This window comes from Humulus lupulus, chromosome 5 (assembly GCF_963169125.1).
Source record: "Humulus lupulus chromosome 5, drHumLupu1.1, whole genome shotgun sequence".
Lineage (NCBI taxonomy): Eukaryota > Viridiplantae > Streptophyta > Magnoliopsida > Rosales > Cannabaceae > Humulus > Humulus lupulus.
In genome coordinates this window covers 214,673,547-214,682,701 of record NC_084797.1, presented here as the reverse complement: position 1 = coordinate 214,682,701, position 9,155 = coordinate 214,673,547, and the positions used below count along the sequence as shown (strand labels likewise).

Here is a 9,155-nt window from a genome sequence, read left to right as displayed (position 1 = left end):
GATTTAAAATGATAATTCGTTTTCTCATCATGAAAATACATGAAGATAGAAATTGGATAGGGTGAAATTTTCTCATGTTTTTTAATAAGATTAAATTATCTTAAAATAAGGGAATTATTTAGATTGTTGGATTAATTTTGGCAATATTCTCTCTAAATTTATAACAAAAATACACGATAAAAATAATCAAATCCTATCAAATTTAATCTTACCTTCCAAACGTGACCATAATGTAGTTTTTTTTATATATAAATCTTTTAATAAAATAAAAATTTTAATAATTTAATTTTACAAATAAGAAAATTGTTAATTTAATGTTTTATTAACCTAATAATATATATTTTATCAAAATTAATTTTAATTAAAATTTAAGTATAATTATTCTAAGGAATATAAAGATATATTTTTTAGTTTGATATTTAAATATCAGTGTAGAAATTACAATCAATAGAGTTAGAGCCTTGGAGTGGCCTACACTCTGATTCTACAAAATCTTTTTTCACAATATTATATTCTAGAATTTAATAGTGGTTAATTTGACCAACTCTATAAGCGTTTCACATTAATGGGAAAAAAATAAAAATAAAAATAAACATAAAGCAAGATTTAGATAAACTTGAATCATTAAAGAGAAAAAGGTCACAAACTTTATTGTTAAATATCATTATAATTGTTTCTTTTAAGGGAAAAAATAAAGAGGAAATGATACACAACAAATGGTATTCCACGTTCTCTCTCCCAACACAACAATCCCATCATTTTCATTTCGAATTCGAATTCGAATTCGAATTGTGGGGTTTCTTTCAACATTTAATGGTCGCTGGCCAGTGGTCGCACACTCTCTCTTTCTCTCATTGAAGCAGTGCGAGAAGAGCCATGGCTGCCTGCCGTCGCCAATGCTTTGGTTGGTTCAGTCTTTACATCCACTACTCTTTCTTCTTCCTCTATCTATCTATCTATCTGTGCTTGCTTCGCTCTCGATCCCTGGAACCTCTAGAAGGGTGCTTTGGCTCCTCCAAATCGGCCGAGGGGGGAGGTGGAGAAGGCTCGTACCTCGACGGCTTCCTCTTGAAGTGCCGATCGTCATCACTAGACTCGTAATCCATAGAAGCAGCTGATTTCCTTCCTCCACCACTGATCACTGCCGCTGCTGCCTTCAGCGACGAAGACGAAGACTTGTGGTGATCGTCGTAGTACCCGTTAGACGACGCCGTTTTGTGGTGAGTCGAAGAAGCAGCAGCAGTGGCAGCACCGCACGTCTCATTCGCCGGAGAAGAAGAAAGCTTACGCTTCTTTGAGACTTCTCCCTCCGGAAAGCTTATGCGAGAGAAAACGCTCGCCTTGTTCTTGCGGTCTAACGCCGCCGCTGCCTCTAAAGCAGCTGCCGAGGCAGAAGCCGACGATGCCGGGGGTTTGGTTGAGGCTTCAGAAGTCGGCCTGCCCGATGACCCTGAACGCCGGCGTTGATAGTGGTCCCTTTCCCGTTCGGGATAGTCGTAGTCCCGGTCACGTTCACGGTCATGGTCGAGGTCCCGATCTCGTTCCCGGTCACGGTCACGGTCACGGTCGTGGTGTTGGTCAGACTTTCTCTTGGGTGGGCGTGGAGGTTCGACATCTCTGGGAGGTCTGTCGATGGAAGATCTCTCGGAACGGTGGCGGTAGTTATAGTCTGGGGGAGGTGATCTGTCCACTGGTCTCTGCACCTACCCAAATCACAATTTATAATTTAATTGACTGTTTATTTAAAGTCCTTTTTAATGAAATTATTTCTCTAGTATTTAGTCTTAAATTTATTAAACATAAATATATAGATATATATATATCAATTAATGTACACACACTACTACACTAGTGATTAAATAGGTGGGACCAAAACAATAAACAAACTTAATCTGCCCAAGCAAACATTGTGTCTCAAAGTCTTTTTTTTTTTTTCTTTTTTGGTTTGTTGAAAGAAAATGAGTTAAGGTTTATTTATTTATTTTACTTTGAAAGCTAGTCAGTAAATTTTTATTTTAATTATTTTGATTTAGCGAGCATTGCTTCACAGATTAACATTTGTTTTTAGTCCAAAAGTTTGTCTGGCACTCGCACCCAACCCAATCTTATCCAACAAGTGGCAAAAAAAAAACGTACTTGAAAAATCTACAAAAGCATTTTTTTTTTTTAAAAAATAAGAAATTTCATTTTAAAATATATATTAGGGCCATTAGGCAAGATAAGTTGGACAACTGGATATTGGGGCAAAGCGCCAAACGGTAAATCAACATTTATTGACTTTTTTTTAAGCTATTTATGCAGTTCGTATTAAAACGGCCCAATTCTATTCACTAATATTTCCTGTAGAGTTTTTAACATCCAGATCAGCTTATTTACAGTAGTGTCCTACTATCCTACGGTTTAGTATATACCTCAGGCATGATTTGAACCATTATAAAATATATAATTAAAATAAATTGGTAGTTTAAATAATAACCAAAAGACAAACGTCCCTACTATATTTAATTCTAAATTTCTAACTGCTGAAAAAACGAAATATCTTCTTTTTTTCGTCGAGAAAAGAGAGGTATTTCTTGCCAAATTGGTGTTCTTTAGCAACTTAGTGCTTTCTTGTGTAAAACTTGATAAGAACCATAAAGGTACCTGCTGCTGTACACAAATGAAAGAAAAATTAGGACAAAAAAAGATACATACAGATTTGGGTTTCATCATCGGTCCACTACCACCGCCGCCGCCACCACCACTGTTGCCGCCGCGGCTGTTCACTTCTCTACCAAAATCCTGCTCTTTGGAAAAATCTCTGCTGCTGCAAGACAAATAATCAACTATTTAATGCACATGACAAATGTTCAAGATATGCATTCCAGCAATAATCAAACATAAATAACCCATGTCAAATAAAGTGTAGTAAGAGCTTAAAACTTGTGCAATGGTGCACATAGCAACCTACAAAGTACAAACTACTGCGAGTTAATACTAGAGGTAAGCAAAATTCAATTCATATAAGAAAAATGAATAAAATCAGAACATAAAGACGACTAAATCCTTTCAGATATACTAGCTAATGGTAAACTCTACTGAAACTACCCCAACCTCTACCATGCATTTATAACATTATTCAAGGGACAGATAACACAACATTTCATGAATTAGTCTAATAGAATGACAAATCAAAAGGAAAAACAGAAGTTAAAATTTACCTATCACCCCGTCTCTCAATCTCACGTTTCCTCCTCAAGTCAGCCTTCCGTGCTTCAAATTCTTCTCTACTCATGAGAGGGTGGGGTGGTGCTAGATTCCTACCCATTCCAAATTCTGCAAGATCCCTGTAGACGTTGAAAGATGACAATATCAGTGGCCATTTGATTCATATGTTACATTTGATACACAATGACTTGCATTGGGAAAACAACTCAAATCACAACCTATATAAAGAAAAATTATTAAATAAAAAATATTGCCATCTAACAAAATAACACCCGTATATATATACTTTTAAAAAAACACAATGTCTACAACTCATACATACCTCTGAGGAGGAACAACAGGGTACATACAACCTTGACCACCATACGGATCTTGTGGAACAAAACCTGGACCAAATGGCATGTCTAAGGGTCCCATGCTATAACCCATATAAGGCATCTGTCCAGGAAATGGGGCCATATATCCATCCATACCAGGTTGCATCCCAGCCCAGTATGGATTATAAGTAGAAGGATTATATGAGGGATTAAAAGAAGGATTATAAGTAGAAGGCCCCATAGGCATCATATAATTATCAACTGCGAAATCTTGAGAGGCTTTCCACTGCAAATCTGCAAGTAAATTACTGTGTTAAATAAACTAAAGCATGTAAATGAAAATGATTATAGCAATATAGATGTATAAAATACTAAAAGCGAGACTACAAAATTGAAGAAACATGACATACGCACCATTAGCAGGCATGCGGATTTTCTTCTTTTTCTTTTTCTTTCCTGTGATAAAAAGACATTATAAATGTCAGCTAGATAGTTAAAATGACAGATATTTATATCTTCTGTAGCATAATCACTTCCCTTAATTCCCTTCTTTTTAATTGGTGATCTTAGATAGATGTCAATTTATAATGATAAAAAATTATAAAATTATAATTCCCAGTGAATAAGAGCGGTATGAATTGTACATTACCTGCCTCAACAGAAATTAGCTTCTGTTGAACTTCTTCCTCAACAAGTGGAGCACTGCACTGCGACGCTGGTTCCTTGATACTCACTGATTCATGAGTGGCTTCAGATACATCAGCTATTCTCGCAGTCTTCACCTTCTCTACTGCTTGATGTGTAGCTATTATAGGCTTCGGCTCATCTGCAATGTACATTACCCTTGAAGTTTCTTCCTTGGCAGGTGATGGTTTATGTTCTCCCTTAGATGCAGCTGACATTGAAGGTGATGGAATTTTGGGCTGTGGGCAGCGAGCAGACTCCATGTCTTGAGAAGATATGAATCCAATCAACATTAGTTGTAAAAACCACATTGCATTCTAATCAAGATAAATTCCAAATCACTTGAACACAAACCTTGCACTTGAAATGTACTCCCAGCATTATCAGCACTACTATTACCAGATTCCAAGATACGGTTGATTGTATCCCTGAGTGTCTTATTAGGCAAAAGATCATCTGCAAGTATATTTGTAGCCCCACAGACACACATTGACTTTGAGATAATATAGTCCCTGACACCTGAATAAAAGTTTAATGTGAGTTTAAAAACATTAGGGTGTCTGTCTGATAGTACATTTGCCTGTATTATTAGATGATTGATGATGTTTAGTGATAATCTAAGGACATCTTCAATGGAATTTTGATAATAACTTACATTTATCACAGAAGCTCTTAAAGCAGCACTTGCTTGTCAAAACTGCATCTTTCATTACTTCCTTGCACAATGGACAATGTAGCTCAGGGGGTAGATCTCCAACAGATCGTGTAGATGGAAACCCTTCAATCTCTTTCTCAAAAGCAGCTCTGAAAGAAAAAGAAAAAAAAATACAGCTTTAACAACTCTTAGTAGTTAATCTCAAGGACTAAAGACAGATAATCAATAAGGATTCTGATTTTTTACTAAGCAACTTACTCGTTTGGTCTCAACACAGCTACTGCACCACTTGGTAATGCATATGAGCCATCTGGGGTCGCCATCAGCATGGACTTAGGAATGCCAGTGGGTGGCTTCACTCTTTTAATGTCAAAATTTGGATCTCCATTAGTAGGGCAGTGTTGAATAAAATGCCCTGGATACAAATTTTAACATTTAAACACATTTTGCCACAAAATAAACTTTTGCCACAAAATAAACATAGGATAAAAAAATACTACTTATTCAACATCAAGGAATGTGACATACCAGGCACCTTGCACCTGTGACATATATAGCCCTGTGGAGGTGTTTTCCTCTCCATTCCTGCTCGACCTCAAATCAATGGGAAAAAATATCAGCCTCATAATGCGAGGGACAGAAAGAACATTAACTGACCACTAGGCTGTTAAGTAAAAATAAGATAAACATTAGAAAAAGAAAATCACCAAAACCACGGCCACCCATCATTCTTCCCCCCATACCCCTGCCAAAACCTCTACCAGCACCAAATCCTTCAGGACCTTGTCTGCATCTCAGAATAGAATGAAAAATTAACAAAAACTGAGGAAATAATTCAGTCTAGAAAAGGGTTTCAATACATAAGATCATGATTTCGTAAGATTAGTAATGCAATCAAGAAAGCTAATAAACAGAAATTCACCGTTGCCAATCCAAGGCAGGGGTATCAATTAAAGCCTTAAGCTTGCTCTCCTCGTCAGCTTTGTTGGTAGGAGTAGCTTCTGGAAGTACATGACTGGATTGAACTGGCACAACTTCAGGAATCTCATATAAATCACCCCCAAGATCATCCCATTCCGAATCATCAGGCTATAAAATAAAATTAGAACATTAAAAGATCAAAAATTAAAAACACTACCAATGGAAAATCATAGTACAAGGATCTGATATTGATTCACATATTTAATATGAGTAAGACTAAAGATTACATATTTCATGACAGATGAATCAGCTACTGGAAAGCTAGTCTTTTCAGGTTCAAGTTCTTCCATCCTATCTTCCACCTTTGGACTGCAGCAAAAAACATATCCAACATCACAAGGATTATATGTGTACCACAACAAAAATCACGAAGTAGCAATGACTATTATGCCAACAAAGAAGAGCCCATAACTATATTCTAGAAAACCACTATATGACCACACATAATTGGGATATTGAGATACATGACATCAATGCTGCTAATACTATGCTAGTTGCTTGGCTGTACAATAACAACCAAACTCTAAGAAATCAATCAGTAACCAACAGCTTAGAGGTTTTGAGATTATACTTTGGATCAGTAACAATGGGCATACGAGGCCGGCCTGGAACTCGACGAATTAAAACTGAGGTATTTTTTGGTATCAACATCCCTTCATCAAGATATTCTGAAATTCCAAACAGAGAACACAGTCGATAATAACACAATAACATTTATTAGAAGAAAAGAACAACAAGAATAATGCCCCCATCCCCTCCCTCCAAAATCAAAACAGAACAACGCCCTCTTCTTCCTTGGAAGTAGAACACAGACAAATCATCACCCCACAGCATTTCAAAATCGTGGTCACCATGTAATCCCCTCTTAAATTGCAGCAATTTAGCAAAGTTTGGTTGAGCAAGAGTTCGTATCATTAATTAATATTATTTTTCCACTTATATATATATATATACATATATATATTTATATCATTCATTGTATAAGTTAGGCATATGGTAAAAACAGTGAAGAAGAATATGACAATTTGAATAAAATTGAGTTATCGGTACCCATCTCCACCTACAATTCCCATACAACTACAACAGCTCATATAATTAAAAGAAAAACAATTAAAAAACCCCAATTCATTAACATTATGCTTAGGACATATTTGCCTAACCACCTACGAGTACGACCAGTATTTTTGTATAGAGTTGACATATTTTAAATGAGAATAAAGTGATATCAAAATCGAAACCAACCTTCATTGGTCTGGGCGTTGGTGACCACAAGATCGAAATCAGTACCCCTTCCCAAATGCTTGGTTTCAAATATTTTTTCTTTCAAGGTACCAACTGAGATGAAGGGACCGTCCATAGCAATTGAATCATAATCTTTTGCACTCTTAAATTTATAATAGACCGCCATGGTAAAAATAAATTCTTTAAAATTTTCTAAGAGAAATATTATACCAAAATAGGAACAATCAAAAGCCCTGAAGCATATATCAATCAAAAGGCCTCTGAAAAAAAATATAAGGGCCTTGTATTGAAATCAATTGAAAGGTACAAAAAATTCAAACTCTTTTTTCTTTTCTATTTTTTCAATTACTCAATAAGGATCAAACATATCGAACCCCCGCTGCGCAGAGCTCTTCACAAGGTCTTCGAAGACGAACCCTACAAAGAATTTTCTCCGATTCAATTACACATGAATCTGGAATAAGTAATGGGATTTCGACGAGCATTCAATACTAGAGAATCAGTTCGTCAAGGAGATCATCCACCGCCGATCATCACCAATCCGAGCAAAAAACCACCGGTTTCATGGAGAGAGAGAGAGAGACAGAAAATCCCTCTTGTAACACTAACAAAGTAGGGCAAACTTCGAAAACTTCTGGAAAACAAAATCTACACGATCAGAAGGCCTCGGCTCCAACAATCGATCCAAGGAGCAAACAACGCAGTTGGCAGATATCTGAAAACTTCGCGTGGAGTACTTCGATTCTTCTTCGAATATCTCCAATAAAACCTTCGAACCCGAAGAGCCTCGAGTTCAACCAAAGGAGAAGTCGAAATTTTTGGCAGAGAAAGCTTTCGATTAGAATCCTTCCACGAATTTGAAGCCCGGAGACGATTGCAGACGTTGAATGAGATCAAGGAATCGAGCTAGGGTTAGGGTTTGAAGCCACTGGTGGAGAGAGAATTGCGAAGCAATGGATTTCTTTTTCTGATGAATAATACGGATTAGGAATGAAAGGCTAGTGCCTATAATTATTATTATATATCGCGTGAGCCGAATGAATCGACCGTATAACGGAACAGGCGCTTCAGTTAACATTACAAACTTTTCATTTTCACCCCTTTTATTTTTTTGTCATTAGAAATTGCCCTCTATTATATTTATTTGAGTAACGACAGATGTAATATTAATTTGCATACTTAAATTATACACTGTGTAAGTAATACTCAACTATGATATTTTTAAATTTAGTCCTCATTATATTTAATTATATGTTTTGGGATTGCTTACATATCGTTTGTAATTTGAGTGTAAAAATAAAATGTAATTTGAGTGTACAAATTGAAAATACATTTATCATTACCCTATTTATTTACTATTTTGACCCTTTATTTCTTCAACACCTGTTGTTTTGGAAAAATATTTAATTTTGTATTGTTGTCAAACAAAACGTTTTGATTTCGCTACAAGGTTTGTTAATGAAATCAAAATTGTCAGACTTTTTATAAATCTATTACTATTATAGTGAGTTTTTCGTTATTTTGTTTAGTTAAGTTATTGTTTTTTTTAATCAAGGTTTGGTTAGGTGATTTTGTTTGTGTGCTAAGTAATTCTAATTTTGGTTGAGATTATTCTTATTGTATTTTTTGGAAGTTGATAGGATGTCTTGAGAGAAATTATAGTTTTAATTATTTTGTTTTTTTCTCCCATTTCAATTTTATATTAAGCTAAAAATTTAACCGTCAGAGCAACTTTAATATTCGTTGCCAAGTGTAACGCCCTAAATAACAAAAACAGTTATATTGTATATTTTAAAATAGTGTAAGACTTACTAATTAAGTCATTTGAATAAAAATAGGATTCTAAGGTCAACTATCAGGTTAGGGTTAAAAGATTTTGATCATAAACGGTTAATTTTGATTAAAACGGATGTTTTGATACATGAGATCCCAAAATCAGGGTATATGTGGTAATTACAATTCCCAAAAGTTAATATAACAAAAGCCAGACTAATCGCAAAATACAAGTTTTAGAGCTCTGTCCCTGTACCTATCCCTCAGCCGTGGCAGTCGAGCAGATGACTATGTAC

The 9,155-nt window shown here is 35.5% G+C and overlaps 1 protein-coding gene across 3 annotated transcripts; it reads right to left on the bottom strand.

The window, feature by feature from the left end:
• Window positions 1-624: 624 nt before the first annotated feature.
• LOC133778141 (E3 ubiquitin ligase PQT3-like) lies at window positions 625-8,091 on the bottom strand. 3 transcript variants are annotated; one of them, XM_062217971.1, is made up of 15 exons: window positions 7,087-8,091; window positions 6,416-6,512; window positions 6,072-6,153; window positions 5,786-5,952; window positions 5,571-5,650; window positions 5,392-5,457; window positions 5,122-5,278; window positions 4,864-5,012; window positions 4,563-4,727; window positions 4,174-4,473; window positions 3,939-3,980; window positions 3,530-3,818; window positions 3,201-3,326; window positions 2,695-2,806; window positions 625-1,697 (listed from the first exon to the last, which is right to left on the bottom strand). In XM_062217971.1, exons 1-15 carry the CDS (start codon window positions 7,250-7,252, stop codon window positions 957-959), a joined length of 2,739 nt encoding a protein of 912 aa, XP_062073955.1. In that variant the 5' UTR covers window positions 7,253-8,091; the 3' UTR covers window positions 625-956. The 3 variants fall into 3 exon arrangements, with proteins under 3 accessions (XP_062073955.1, XP_062073954.1, XP_062073956.1); XM_062217970.1 differs by having other exon boundaries at window positions 625-1,703; window positions 7,087-8,090; XM_062217972.1 differs by having other exon boundaries at window positions 625-1,703; window positions 5,392-5,448; window positions 7,087-8,090.
• Between the last annotated feature and the right edge of the window lie 1,064 nt (window positions 8,092-9,155).

Bases quoted from the DNA above. Each gene is read 5' to 3' on its own strand.
- LOC133778141 (XM_062217970.1), bottom strand. From the start codon at position 7,252: ATGGCGGTCTATTATAAATTTAAGAGTGCAAAAGATTATGATTCAATT. The intron at 5,651-5,785 runs GTGAATTTCTGT...TCTGAGATGCAG, and splicing joins CCTGCCTTGGATTGGCAACG to ACAAGGTCCTGAAGGATTTG. The intron at 5,458-5,570 runs GTGATTTTCTTT...CATTGATTTGAG, and splicing joins GATGGGTGGCCGTGGTTTTG to GTCGAGCAGGAATGGAGAGG.